Source organism: Gadus morhua, chromosome 7 (genome assembly GCF_902167405.1).
Source record: "Gadus morhua chromosome 7, gadMor3.0, whole genome shotgun sequence".
Taxonomy (NCBI): Eukaryota; Metazoa; Chordata; class Actinopteri; order Gadiformes; family Gadidae; genus Gadus; species Gadus morhua.
Genome location: NC_044054.1, coordinates 29,936,032 through 29,951,163, shown reverse-complemented (window position 1 = coordinate 29,951,163; position 15,132 = coordinate 29,936,032). Strand labels below are relative to the sequence as shown.

The 15,132-nt window shown below is 48.2% G+C and overlaps 1 protein-coding gene across 7 annotated transcripts in view; it reads left to right on the top strand.

Moving 5' to 3' along the window:
• Positions 1-15,132, top strand: part of fryb (furry homolog b (Drosophila)) — a 79,472-nt gene that overhangs the window by 16,598 nt on the left and 47,742 nt on the right. For 6 of the 7 annotated variants that reach the window (XM_030361382.1, XM_030361381.1, XM_030361386.1 and 3 more), the window contains exons 2-11: positions 6,260-6,453; positions 6,849-6,902; positions 8,878-9,017; positions 9,387-9,477; positions 9,651-9,730; positions 9,940-10,020; positions 11,665-11,833; positions 12,598-12,690; positions 12,974-13,072; positions 15,045-15,132. The exon at positions 15,045-15,132 is cut by the window's right edge and continues 14 nt beyond it. In XM_030361382.1, coding sequence (XP_030217242.1) covers positions 6,260-6,453; positions 6,849-6,902; positions 8,878-9,017; positions 9,387-9,477; positions 9,651-9,730; positions 9,940-10,020; positions 11,665-11,833; positions 12,598-12,690; positions 12,974-13,072; positions 15,045-15,132 — 1,089 coding nt within the window. Of the gene's footprint in view, positions 1-2,718; positions 3,393-6,259; positions 6,454-6,848; positions 6,903-8,877; positions 9,018-9,386; positions 9,478-9,650; positions 9,731-9,939; positions 10,021-11,664; positions 11,834-12,597; positions 12,691-12,973; positions 13,073-15,044 lie in introns of those variants that run through there. The other variant, XM_030361387.1, reaches the window with a different exon arrangement.

Genomic DNA, 15,132 nt, shown 5'->3' with positions numbered 1-15,132 from the left:
CCGTTTATTACTTTCTACATTAGGCAAATCGATAGTGTGTCATAAAGAAGAGCTGTGCACTTAGTGTTATGTATAGTGTTGGCTTGTTCTCTATCCATCCTGTGTTAGCATACAGTGAGAGATTAGGCTGCATTTGGTCCATAGTCAGTAAGGAGCTAGAAAGGTGTGTGTTTGTGTGTGTGTGTGTGTGTGTGTGTGTGTGTGTGTGTGTGTGTGTGTGTGTGTGTGTGTGCGTGTGCGTGTGTGTACTGTGGAAGGCAGCTGTCAACATTGGAAACAGGAAGTGGGACTACAGGGTGACTGTCAGAAAGACGGGATGCTCACAACGCCATCTTTGATGAAAAGACCGAGAACCGAGGTCACATTGACAGCTTTGGCTTGGAGGAGCAGGAGAGAGAGAGAGCGAGAGGCAGAGAGACTACTGTGCGTACTAAGGTGTCCGGGCTTCACAGAATATCAATGGTGCAATAATAATAAACTGCAGATCTCCAATAGGGCTTTTACATTGCAACACAACACTGAAACATCACACTGTAAAGCCTTCCATTATGGAAGCAATGGAGCAGTTGAATGTTGGTCATTACGTTTAGTCCTAATGGTTTACCGTCATTAAGATGGTAGTCAGTGATTTGTCATTATGGGGGGGGGGGGGGGGTCATTGTTGTGTTTGAAACTTTCTCATGAGAGACTTGGCTAAACAAAGTTTTCATTAGCCCAGGTTGTGGTATAATTACGTTGATTTAGGATCTGACAGTACGACAACTCTTTTGAGTACCCTTAATATAGAGTATCGCCGACAACAAATCCCATGATGCACTCTGTTCTACCAACCCTATATGTCGGCTATGAGTTCAAGCCTGTATTTATTCGCAAAAAAAGACAATTTTATCTTTTCATTATTTCTCTATCTAGTAATGCACTACGTCAAAGAAAATACAGCTGTAAGTTAGGGGACGGTTTGTTGACATCGCCTCACTCCAGGCTCCCAGCCATAACATAAACCCTAACCTCTAGGCAGTGAGACTGTAGCTTGGCTAGGTTTCCACGGCGTTCCCAGAATGCAGCCCTGATGCGTCAACCCCCATCAGGTGCTTTCCGTCCGTCGGAATGTCCTGACAACACGCAGTAGGTCAAACAACACACTGATTTCTGTCTGGGCTGCAGGGTCGCCGAAAGGAATGGTAAACACAGTAAAGTAATGGCACCGGCCTCTTCACTGTCCTTATAGGGCTGTTGGAGCGCAGTGACTTCATTAGGAGGACGGTAGGCCTGCGCTGTGTCGGTAATCCGCTGATAACTGGGTGACTTTGTCTGTGTTGGGTGAGAGTTTGTTTACTCTGTGTCCAGGTGATGTCTTTGTCTCGTCACCTGGTTCTTCTCCTCTGTCGTATCTCTTCTTAGTCTCTGGCTGCGTCGCTCTCTTCTGGAGGCCACTGCCCTGCCTTATGTCCTTCTGGTTCTGTCCTTCTTTCTTTGTTTTCTTCTTCTCTTTTTTTTGGTCTTTCCTACATATTTCTTTCTCTCGTTCGTACTTCTCTTCATTCTTTCATTTGTTCTTCCTTCTGTTTCCTTTCTCTGTCATCTTTCTCTAATTTGTTATTTTTTGTTCTTTCTCTCACTCATTTGTTCTTCTGTTCTCGCTTACGTTTTTTCTTTCCCTCATTCGTTCTTTCTTCTCTTATTCCTTTCTTTCATTCGTTCACACTTTTGTTGTTTCTTCTGTTCTTTCTTTCTCTCATTCCTTCTTTCTCTAATTTCTCTCTCTTTGGTTCTTTCTCTCACTCATTTGTTCTTTCTTCTGTTCTTTCTTCAGTTCATTTTTCTGAACTGTTCATTAACTAATTCTCTCTTTGCAGCGTTTTTTGCTTTTCTGCGTTTTCTCCTCCTTCTGCTCAGGACTTCATTGATTTAGTGGTGTCAGTGTGTTTTATGTTTCTGTTTGTGTGTTTATGTTCCAGGTTAGATTTATTGTTATTGTTGTCTGACATGTCGATTCAGCATTCTAAACACTGAGTCATGCTATGGGTTATTGGGCATCAGGCTAATTAAGTGCTGCATTGACATCACTATTTAGTTGGAAATTCTCTTAAACACACAAACGTGCAAATGCGCTTGCGCTGACACACACACAAACACACTTACGAGTACCTGAAATGTGTGTGACTTGATTTGTTCAAACCTTTTGCATATGCATAATTCGTTGTACCAGTGTGTGTGTGTGTGTGTGTGTGTGTGTGCGTGTGCGTGTGCGTGTGTGTGTGTGTGCGTGTGCGTGCGTGCGTGCGTGCGTGTGTGCGACTGTGTGCGACTGTGTGCGTGTGTGTGTGTTATGTGTGTAAGTATGGACACCGGTCAGTGGGAGCGGTGGGTATGTGAGAGAGTGACTGCCGTCACTCTATATATAGTACACCCCCCACCCTCACCCCCTTCCCTTCCCCACCCCCTCCCCCCTGTCCCCACACACACCCCTCCTCAACCCCCTCTCTCGGGGCTGTGTTGAAATTCCACCGCCGCTGTGGTCGAAACCCCTCCTGAAGGAACCGTACTTTGAATGACTCTTAACTCTCGACACCGGCCCGCCAGACACCAGACGACTGACAGGATGACTCGAGGAAACTCCAGACTTCCCCGTGTGGAAGTGTGCGACCGGGCCGTCGGAATGCCGCTCCTCTCGTAGGCTAATGGAGCTGCTCTAGCAATGGCGTCCAGCACGGGGTTTCGGACCTTTTTTGCCTGCTTTCGGGGAGGGTGACGTCAACACAGAATGCCGGCTTTTCTCTTTCTCTTTCGCTCTCATTCTCTCTCTCCCGCTCTTTCTGTCGCTCTCTCTCTGTCTCTCCTGTCCGTCCCGCTTTCTTGTTGTTCTTCCGGGACGCCTCAGAGAGACTGCCATGTCCGTCCACTGGAGCAGACTTGCAGTGTCCTCATATCCTGCTGGAGTTGAATTCCCCACGCATGTCTTCACTCATGGCGACGTACCACTCGTTTTAAGATGGAGATCCAGAATCTGAGTTTCGGTTGAACTCCCCCCTCGCGTTTATTCGGCTTTCCAGCGGGGTGCTCTGTGCAGTTCATTCATAAGCGCGGGCATCGTCCTGACAGCCACGCGGTCAGTGTGTTCCGATTTTTTTTTCGGTGACTTCCTGAGCAGCCAAGCGCCGGTAGACAAGACCTCCGCTTCCCCTCCCCATGGAGGCTAAACTTGTACCGCTCACCTCCTCCTGTTGACCCTCGTGGGGGCTCGGGGCGCTCCTGCGGTGGGGGGCCACCCGTACGCCAAGCAGCTCTGTACTGTCCGTCTGTCTGTCTGTCTGAGTGCCTGTCTGTCTGCACCATGGAGGTGCCAGCGAGATGGAGCAGGGCGAGCGTCATCAGTTTCATCAAAGGCCTTGGTAAGCGTGTGTGTGTGTGTGTGTGTGTGTGTGTGTGTGTGTGTGTGTGTGTGTGTGTGTGTGTGTGTGTGTGTGTGTGTGTGTGTGTGTGTGTGTGTGTGTGTGTGTGTGTGTGTGCATGAGCGCGTGTCTGTGTTTGTGTGTGAGGGTGTATGTGCGATGAGCATATGTGTCCGTTTGTGTGTGTGTGTGTGGGTTTGTGTGTGCATGAGCGTTTGTGGCTGCATTAGCATGTGTGTGTGTGTATGTGTGTGGGTCTGTGTGTGCATGAGTGTGTGTGCGTGTGCGTGTGTGTGTGTGGTAGGCTCAGGATCTGCCAGAAGTGGTGTGTGTAGTTGGTTTGGCTCATAGTTTGGACACGAGGACAGTTGGGCTCTTGTCAAGCCGTCTACTGTTTACATGTCTCACCTCTCTAGTGAAAGTCTCGGGGTCAAAGGTTGCCCCTGCGGAGTTAACCCCACCTGGCACTGGGAGTACTGGGGGAGCACTGCTGTTTGCTTCTGTGTTGGGTCCGCTGTCTACTCACACAGGAAGGAACACATGATCGTGAGATGAGGGATTTAACCCGCAGACGTTCACTTCCTGTTCCCATACTGACGTAGACATGGAAGATTCTTCATAGGCTTGAGTGGGTGGAGAATAGTGGAATATTCCCTTCTGTAAACAGGCATATTTGTGTTAGCGTCGATGTTTTTTTTGGGACAGCATTGTGAATTGTCTTTGCGTGTCAGGGAACTGTCATTTTTTTGTCATCTGAAACGAAATGAAAGCGGCAGTTAATGTGCTGAAAACGTGTCGAGTACGAGGTTTTGGGCAGAAGAGGTTTTGGTGTGAAAGGAGCGAGCAGATGTGGTTCAGTGGGTCCGGGCCGCGTTGCGCCACACATGTGTTTTCTCGGTGATCGCCGGGGCTTGGGTTTCACACGGTGTGGTCACTGAGGGTGTAGCCCCGGGCACCACCTCCACCCGCCTATTTATAACCCGCTGCGTCCTGCGTCAGGGTATTTCTCCGGGTGAGCAGTGCCAGAGGGGCGATCGCTTAATCTCTCTCCCTCACTCACTCTCTCTCTCTCTCTCTCCCCCCCTCGTCCGGCTTCCTGGGAAAGTCTCACTCTCGCTCCCTCTCTCGCTCCCTCTCTCGCTCTCCCTCTCTCTCTCTCTTCATCGCTGCTATCGGTCTTCCTGTCTGCCCCGCTGGCTGATGATGTCATCTGCGGGAAAATCCACTTCTCACTCTGCAGGGTCTGAGGAGAGGGAGAGAGAGGGAGAGAGAGAGGGAGAGAGAGAGGGAGAGAGAGAGAGGGAGAGAGGGAGAGAGGGAGAGAGGGAGAGAGGGAGAGAGGGTGAGAGAGAGAGAGAGAGAGAGAGAGAGAGAGAGAGAGAGAGAGAGAGAGAGAGAGAGAGAGAGAGAGAGAGAGAGAGAGAGAGAGAGAGAGAGAGAGAGAGAGAGAGAGAGAGAGAGAGAGAGAGAGAGAGATCTTAATTCATGTCTTTGTTAACAAGGTGTGTGTGCCACTGCCGATGACCAGATAGGTGTACACTCTGCGCATTTCCCCACGACCAGAGCTAGGATCACTCAGGTGCACTGTGTGGTCACCGCATAAAGTGTGAAGGATTGTAAGGCGATCCAACAGCACCCGAGGTGTCAACGTCTCTGCACTGTTCATAATGTTCACCTGTGCTACCTGCCTGCTTAGTGCCTTGGCCTGTTTTGTGTGTCGCTTCTCAAGGTTCCTTCCTCCACTCATTGTCTGTCCTGTAGGCAGGCTTAGGATCTGGTGGCGGCCGAAGGCGCTCATTTAAATGTGGGCCTGAAAAGCCCTTTGGCGCTGTAACCTTAGACCGCAAGCCTCCCTGGCTGCGGTTCTCTAGAACTTAAGAGAAGGCCACCATTCATTGAAATGGTTTTTCTTTTTTTCGTTCGGCGATGTGTGTTGTTCGTGTGCTCCAATGATGTCAGCCGCCTCGATTTCAGAGCGTGAGGCGATATGAGGTTTGGTGATGTCGTGAAAACGTAACCAGGAATGACTTTGTTTTTGCACCTGACTGACCTTGTTGTTGCACCTTAATAACCAATAACTCAACTTTAACTTACCAGGTTAGTTTCAGTTCAAATGAACAGGATTCTAATTAGAATGTAATGTCTGAAGCCCAAAGCATTGAGAGTGTGCATTTCTCAAATATTTGTAGCCCGACGCAAACAAGAATTAGAATCTTAATTTAAAGCATTACAACATTAAAATATTGTTTTAATGGAGCCAGGTGGAGTGTGAATGCAGCAGGGCTCAAATCGTGACTCTAGTGTATTTTCGGAAGAGAAAAAGTCAAAAGCATTAATTTGCGTACACATATTTGGCACATTGAGGACAGGAATTAAATGGACGCTGTAGTATTTGGCCAGAACAATTTTATATCCAATCCTTAATATCTTTTTAATGCAGTAAAAGTGTCTAACGGGTCGTCTTATCTCACGAGGTAGACTGGGGGGTAGAGCAGAAGAACGGGAATGTTGCTAGTTTGATCCATCGCCCCTCCTAGCTGAGTGTTGAGGTGTCCCTGAGCCAGACACCTGACCCTCACTGCTCCTGACCAGCTGCATGGTTGACTCAGCCGTCGGTGGAGTGTGTTTGAACCGTTGTAAGTCGCTTTGGACGAAATAATCAGCTAACTGCCCTCGATCGATGCGATGTAAACGAGACCTCTCAGTATAACGCCTGACCTTTTAACTCCAACCGCTCCGAGCCGGAGGCACAGGAACTCCGTCTTCGTCGCTTCCTCCGGAGCTTCGCAGAGCAATGGCCGCCGTTCGGTTCTGCTAACATAACGACTCATTGGTGCTGTGTTGTGTCGTCCCCCTCCCCCCCCCAGCCTCTCCTGTGGGACTGAAGCCCCCACTCCCTCCTGTCAACGGCACCCTAGGGGTGAGGAAGGGCTCCGTCGTCATGGTGCCCGTCAACGTGGACCCCGAGAGCAAGCCGGGCGAGTTCGTCCTCAAGAGCCTGTTCGCCAACTTCACCGCCTTCTCCGAGCGCAAGATACGCATCATCATGGCCGAGCCGCTGGTGGGTGCTCCGTGGGGGTGTGTGTGTGTGTGTGTGTGTGTGTGTGTGTGTGTGTGTGTGTGTGTGTGTGTGTGTGTGTGTGTGTGTGTGTGTGTGTGTGTGTGTGTGTGTGTGTGTTTGGGGGTGTGTGTGTTGTGTGTGTGTGTGTGTGTGTGTGTGTGTGTGTGTGTGTGTGTGTGTGTGTGTGTGGGTGTTGTGTGTGTGTGTGTGTGTCAGTGAAATTCTATCTTTTATTTATACTGCAACATCAAATAACGACGATCTTGCGCTGATTGTGCATTTGGGTTGTGTTAAGTACATTCTCTGCCACTGAGGATCGGACAAAAGACGAGTATTTGGTGTCTCTGTTAAAAGATAATCAATGTTTTCCCCTCTTCCCCTTCCTCGCGTTCCAGGAGAAGCATCTAAACAGATCACTACAGAGGGGAGAGGACCCACAGTTTGATCAGGTGGGCTAACTCGACGTTATCTTCCTGTTCATGTTCCTTTTCTAAAGAAATGCTCAGAGTTTATACCGGAGGACACTTAAGAGGAGTTATTACCTTTTTAACCGTTCATGAAAGCAGTTAACAGAGGCCATCAATCATACATTTCAAAATGTAGCAGTTATGTATTGCAATTAATATGGTTTCAAACATGATTACCATGATAAATCTTCTATATAACACCAGAACGATTCTTATCATCTAGGTAGTTTTAATATTGAATGCTGCTATGAATATTGTATTCTACTTAAAGCTAGAGCAGCCAGATTCTAAAGGTACCCAACTGAAGAAAACACAGCCCTCCCTTCAGGCCTCATCCGAAGCCACGCCCCCAAAACACAGACTAGCTCGCTAGATGGTCTGCCTAGACCAGGCCCAGGCCTAGAGCAGGCCCAGGCCTAGCCTTGTGGAAGATTGCGGCCACGCATAACAATGAGTGCAGGGGTAGAGTGCCTGCAGGTAGAGAGACAGACAGGTAGCCAGGTAGGTAGGTAGGGAGACAGACAGGTAAACTGGGTAGGTAGGGAGACAGACAGGTTAACTGGGTAGGTAGGGAGACCGACAGGTTAACTGAGAAGGTAAGGATGCAGACAGGTAAACTGGGAAGATAGGGAGACAGACAGGTAAACTGGGAAGGTAGGGAGACAGACAGGTAAACTGGGAAGGTAGGGAGACAGACAGGTTAACTGGGTAGGTAGGGAGACAGACAGGTAAACTGGGTAGGTAGGGAGACAGACAGGTTAACTGGGTAGGTAGGGAGACAGACAGGTTAACTGAGAAGGTAGGGATGCAGACAGGTAAACTTGGTAGGTAGGGAGACAGACAGGTTAACTGGGTAGGTAGGGAGACAGACAGGTAAACTGGGAAGGTAGGGAGACAGACAGGTTAACTGGGTAGGTGGGGAGCCTTCTAATAATTTCAATCAGGCAGAATAAATTATTTGACTAGCTGATTACCGGCCTGCGACAGCCAAAGATCCGTTTTTTTTGTCAGAGCATTAGAATTATTGATTGCCGTCTAGATGTTAATAGAGAATCAACAAACATAACTTCTCAAATATATTGCCTACCCCAGCGTTAACATCCCAGAAGCTGTTAAATAATAAAGATCAACTTATCGTGATCATGCAGCAAAGGCGAAGCCATCCATCGTTTCCTGCTCTAGCGTGTCATCACACAATCCCCCAGACTTCACCTGAAAGACTCTCCTCACTCTTTCTGCCAAGCTAGCAAAGATAAAGAAAGTAAAGGCATTGATCCGACTCTCTTGTGAATATTTTTTCTCTCTCTCTCTCTCTCTGTTCTCTCTCTCTCTCTCTCTCTCTCTCTCTCTCTCTCTCTCTCTCTCTCTCTCTCTCTCTCTCTCTCTCTCTCTCTCTCTCTCTCTCTCTCTCTCTCTCTCTCTCTCTCTCTCTCTCTCTCTCTCTCTCTCTCTCTCTCTCTCTCTCTCTCTCTCTCTCTCTCTCTCTCTGTGTGTGTGTGTTCTCTCTCTCTCTCTCTCTCTCTCTCTCTCTCTCTCTCTCTCTCTCTCTCTCTCTCTCTCTCTCTCTCTCTCTCTCTCTCTCTCTCTCTCTCTCTCTCTCTCTCTCTCTCTCTCTCTCTCTCTCTCTCTCTCTCTCTCTCTCTCTCTCTCTCTCTCTCTCTCTCTCTCTCTCTCTCTCTGTGTGTGTGTGTGTTCTCTCTCTCTCTCTCTCTCTCTCTCTCTCTCTCTCTCTCTCTCTCTCTCTCTCTGTGTGTGTGTTCTCTCTCTCTCTCTCTCTCTCTCTCTCCCTCCCTCTCTCTCTCCCCCTCTCTCCCCCTCCCCCCCTCTCTCTCTCTCTCTCTCTCCCCCTCTCTCTCCCCCTCTCTCTCTCTCCCCCCCTCTTCCCCTCTCTCTCTCTCTCTCTCCCCCTCTCTCTCTCTCTCTCCCTCTCTCTCCCTCCCCCCCTCTCTCTCTCTAGTTGATCAGCACCATGTGTTCCCTGGCTGAGTACTGCCTGCCGTCCATCCTGCGGACTCTGTTCGACTGGTACAAGAGGCAGAACGGGCTGGAGGACGAGTCGCACGAGTACCGGCCACGGGCCAACACCAAGTCCAAGAGGTCAGAGGTCACAGCCCGGTCTCAACATAGCACTACCACTACCGTAGACAAGCAGCATCTCATGTCCGGGAGCTATTTTAAACACTTGTTTTAAGTGGTCCGTTTGTCAACGCTTTCTTCCGTCCGTCTGTCTCTCTGTCTGTCGGTCTGCCTGCTCTGCCATCTGTCTGTCTATTGCTCTGCCTGTCTGTCCATTCGTCTGTCTGTCTGTCCGTACCACCCTGTCCGTCTATCGCTCGGCCTGTCTGTCCATCCGTCTGTCTGCCCGTCTGTCTGTCTATCTATCTGTCTGACCGTGTGTGTGTGTGTGTGCGTGTGCGTGTGGTTGTATGTGCGTGTGCGTGTGTGCGTGTGCGTGTGTGTGTGCAGTGATGAGCAGCAGAAGGACTACCTCTTGGAGCGACGAGACCTGGCCATAGACTTCATCTTCTCCCTGGTTCTCATCGAAGTCTTAAAACAGGTGAATCCCAGCACCTCAGTGGTTTGTCCTTCCCACCAGTTTAGCTTTCCAGTGTAACGTCATCGTCGGTTTATATCAAGTCTCACATGTATATGTTTTATTCATAGACGGCGCATCTCTGCTTATTCAAACCGGAACGTAATCATGCTCTGCCGTCTCTCGTTTCGATGCAGATCCCCCTCCACCCTCTTCTAGATGGACTGATCCAGGAAGTCATCAATTTGGCCTTCAAACACTTCAAGTATAAGGAAGGGTAGGAACCTTTTGTTTTTTTTATCTGCTTTTGTGGTTTTGGTTGCAGCCTGATCTTATGGTCTCATCTTATGGTCGATGTAAGTCGCTTTGGATAAAAGCATCTGCTAAATGCCCTGATTGTAATTGTAATTGATCCTTAGTGCCGTTAACATGTATCGTTCGGCTCTGTCCATGCGTCATTTATCTGTCTGTTTGTTTTCCCTGCAGGTACCTGGGGCCCAACACAGCAAACATGCACATAGTGGCCGACCTCTACGCTGAGGTAGTGGGTGTGGTGGCACAGTCCAGGTACGCTTCTACTTACTGTCCAGTGAATGAGACTCTCTATCCAACGCAGCATCAATGGTCATTAGCATTACTCATCAGAAGGGGGGGGGGATTGTTGCTCTGGCATAGACATAGGGGAATTGAACCCGGAACTTTTCGTCTGCCTAATCATTAGACTACCCTGCCCCCATCCTGTGCTTCTGTGGGCTAGTGTGTGTGTGTGTGCGTGTGTTCGTGCTTGCGTGAAGGTGTCCTATATGCATTATTTCAATGCTACATACAATGGATGTTTTGCGTGACAAAATGCCTTCTTTTGTCACGGCCTTGAGGAAGACCTGTTTGTCCTTCTACTGGTTTCTGGGGGCTAAGGGTTAACCGTTCTCTCCCATGACGGTATACATGCCGCAGCGATGGTCCAACAGTGATGGATTGAACTGAACGCACACACACACACGCCCAACACTTAGTCATATTTGAGCTTCTCTTGGTGTTATCTGTGTGTCTTGGGCTCTGGCCTTGAGAAGGCAGTATTTTCTGTGTCTTATTTAAACAAACAGAGTGGATGGCCGTCCCACCTACTGGGCTGCTATGTCAACCATCGTCCAATGTGCAAACACACAGACACAGCATGCACACACACACACACACACATGCACAGTAGGAAGGGCGCTTGCACAAATGCTGGCAAACAAGCAAACACATACACGCACACAAACATAACCACGCAACCACACAAACTCACAAACTCACACAAACATACACTCTCTGCATCACCATTCCACATGCCATTCTAAACATAGTTCTGAAATCCTATCTGAGGGGTGGGCATGAACACACCCAAGGGTCAAAAGAATACACACACACACACACACACATACACACACATACGCAGTCTCATCATACAACTACACAACTGCACAGTGTGTCAACAGAGGAAGTTCATTTCTAGTTTGGTTTGTTTTCTGATGAATTTAGAAAACATTACTGAATTAGGCGCAGAGAAAAAAGAGTGCTTCACATAACCACTGAGTGTTGAGTCACTCTAAGTGACTCAACACTCGTGTGGTTATGTGAAGCACTCTTTTGTCCCTCTGAGTGAATTTTACATAACAATCAATAAGTGATTAAAAACAAGTTATATTAGCATAACACATAACACAAAGAAGCATTGAAATAATCACAGACGTTGATCTGGGCCGTTAGCCGGCACTTTCACACTATCTTGTGCTTGTGCCAGAAAGCAGCATGTCCTCTTTCACGTGTTACCTCTACTCTACTCTACTCTACTCTACTCTACTCTACTCTACTCTACTCTACTCTACTCAACTCTACTCTACTCTATCACACCTATACCCTATCCTACTCCCTCTCTACTCTATTCTCATCTACCACACCATTACTCTGCTCTATTCTACTCTGCCCGACTCCTATCTCTACTGAAATCTACTACACCTCTACCCTGCTCTATTCTACTCTGCCCTACTCTTATCTCTACTCTAATCTACTACACCTCTACTCTGCTCTATTCTACTCTTCCCTACTTTTATCTCTAATCTAATCTACTACCCCTTTACTCTACTCTACTCTACATTACCCTACTATACTGTACATACGTCTATATATACGTCTGTCTCTACTTTAATCTCCTCTACTCTACTCTGCCAGGTTCCCGGCGGTGAGGAAGAGGTTCATGTCGGAGCTGAAGGAGCTGCGTCAAAAGGAGCAGAGTCCCTACATCCTGCAGTCCACCATCAGTCTCATCATGGGCGTCAAGTTCTTCCGCATCAAGATGTACCCGGTGGAGGACTTCGAGGCCTCCTTCCAGTTCATGCAGGTGAGCCACGGCAGCAGACCAGATCAGGGCTTTGACTCTGAATTTCGTTATTCGAATATAATTAGAATATCAAAAAATAAATTAGGCAGCCCTTAATATTGGAACCTGTTATGGGCAGGCCAAGAGGGAGAGACGTCGGAGAACCCGACGCAGTCTATTCATAATATTGTAATGACCACGGAAGAGGCAGTGAATGATTAGACAGCGATTTATTAGAAAACCTAATAAACCGTTGGAACACGCAAGACCGGTAACCATAGCAACGCGGTAAACAAACCTCGCAAAGCCCGATCCAGGTCTTACTGAAGGCATTTAATGGTCAAAATATTATTAATAAATATTTGAATATATTCGAATATATTCGAATATTAATAAACAAACAAACTTCGAATAGGATTTTTGGGCAAAAGTCAAAGCCCTAGCCCAGATGAAGGGGTCACTTATCACCTCATCATTGTGCCTCTCCTCCTGATGGTGATTCCAATGGACTTTCCTTGGGAACAAAATATTGCTGTGCTTTCAGAAAACCTGTTCACAGTTCGCCGGAATCAAGTTTCCTCTCTGGATCGAGATGCTTATTTGAAAAAAGACACATTCACAGTTTTAATCTGAAATAACAGTAGTGAATATGGAAATGTACTTATCTCTGGGTGAATTCAATAACGGGAGGTATACTGCGATGTAAGCACATATTGTTCTGTCAGAAGCAGTCCAGAGCCTGTTTAGTCTGTGTAATGACTGGTGTTCCCTGTCTCTTCCTGCAGGAGTGCGCCCAGTACTTTCTCGAAGTGAAGGATAAAGACATCAAGCACTCGCTGGCGGGCCTGTTTGTGGAGATCCTGGTGCCCGTGGCAGCTGTGAGTGTCTGCTCCGTTAGTCATCGCTTGCTCGCTGCTTCAACACGTAACGGGAGGCTGGGGTGCCTCCCAGTTAAAACATGCACACGGGATATTGTGAATGTAGACATGGAATTATTATATCAAAACCATTTCAGTCTGCTTCTCACTTTGAGGAGGAAACAAAGCCAATGCATGAATCCTCCTCTGAACTATTATTCCCATAAAATCCAGTTGTCGGTCGAAGGGATTTACACCCCTGGTTTTGGCGATAAATAATTGGGTACGTGTCTTCCTCCGACAGACTGTGAAGAACGAGGTGAACGTGCCCTGTCTGCGCAACTTTGTGGAGAGCCTGTACGACACCACGCTGGACCTGTCATCGAGGAAGAAGCACTCCCTGGTAAATCACCCTCCTTACCGCTCGCTGACGTCCATCTCATGAGCTCCATTGCTCATCACTTCCTATCTTAGCTGCACTGTAAACATCAGGGGGAAGCCGGCGGGATCGCAGTCGACGCCCTGATAGGCTGTCAAATATGTGCCCTGTTATTGGCTACCATTTGTTCGGCGAGGCTTTGACTCATGTTTGGCGAGCGTTAGGATGATATTTGGCGAGTGTTTGTCTCGCACACTTGGATAACATTAAGCGAGTGTTTGCCTAACATTTGCAAGATGGCAACAGTTTATCCTTTGAAGAAGATTGAATTGACGCGTAAGACATTTGTTTCTCTCTGAGAAATAGGAGGTTGACTCAATTTTCGACGTTGGTTTTTGTAGTTATTCATTCGCATGAAGACCTTTTCTGTTTGCACCGACTGATGCAGTTCAACCTTTGAGGGACTAGAACTCCAGTGTATAGGGATACATCTGCTGAGATATCTCTTAAATTTAGATCTTTATTGTTTTAGAGATACAAGAGACAAGGATGAGGCTTATCTAATGTAGTCAAGTGAAAAGTAAGCTAAAGTTATTGTTGACTCCTCTGTGCCATGTCATTTTCTGAACTTTGACCCCTCCGGTATGTTCCCTATGAGCCATCCCCTTGACCTTGGCCTTTCCAGCTGAACTCAGAGGTCCCCCAGGTGTCTCCGGGCCTCAGGCACGGCCTCTAGCCCTGGGCTTTATTCTCTGCATGCTCTGCAGCCAGCCATGTCAGAGGACCCAGCGGGCCTCAGCCCCTTTAGGCAGCGGGCCTTAGACCTCCTCTCACTGCTAACATGTAGATTTAAGTACGGTGGGAAAGCATTCGCACGATCACAGACCGACCCACAGTCCCGCCGCTCCCTATACACGGAGTACGCAGAGCGCGTAGGGCACCAAGTACCTGGGGGGGGGGGGGGGGGGGGGCACCAAAAGTTAAGGTTTGTAAAAATAAAATAAAAAATAAATAGAAATTATTACATTATTGAATAAAAAATATATATTAATTAGTTATTAGTTATGAAGAGGCCCACCGTTGTTTTATCTGAATTGTATAATAAATTGTATAATCACTCAATTTCGGCAAATTAGTTTTTACAAACTCTCTCTCATACACACACACACACACACAAACACAAACTCTCTCACACACACACATACACACAAACACAAACTCTTTCACACACACACATACACACAAACACAAACTCTCACACACACACACATACAAACACGCACACACTCTCTTTCTCACACACACACACACACACACACACACACACACACACACACACACACACACACACACACACACACACACACACACACACACACACACACACACACACACACACACACACAAAGACACAAGGAAGCGCACCTAGATTTACCAACACACACGCAGTGACGGTCGGAAAGGGTTGGGGAGGGGGAGGAATCCGGGTGCTGCCTCAAGTCTGGCGGCTCCACGACGGAGACAATGGCTCCGCGGCCGCCATGACGACCTCAGAGATGAAAGAGTAGCGAGACAGATAAGGGGAGAGAGGGCGTACCGTGTGATGAACGCAGATAGACGAGGTGCAAGACATTCCATACGCCCAGCTTGCCCAAACAACCCAAAGATACACGAGCGACCCGCTCTTCTGTCCACAAACGGGTTGTCTACGCGCTCCAGGCATGATCTGAATGTAGTCCGTCGGCCCCGTGGGTGGTGGGAACAGTTAGTGACCTGTGATGAAGAGCAACTAACAGGGCCTGTGCTAAACTCATTATCCACCTGTCACTGTTTGCTTCTGTAGTTCGCTTCCTCCCTCTAGTCTCTCTCTGACTCCCTCTGTCTCCTTCTCTGTATTTTGGACTCTCTCTGTCCATCCGGGATGTTGTCTGACCTGGCCCCGTCTCTCTCCCTCTCTCCCTCTCTCTCTCCCCCCCCCCCCCCCCTCTCCCCACAGGCTCTGTATCCTCTGGTCACCTGCCTGCTGTGTGTCAGCCAGAAGCCGCTCTTCCTCAGCCGCTGGTACATCTTCCTCAACAACTGTC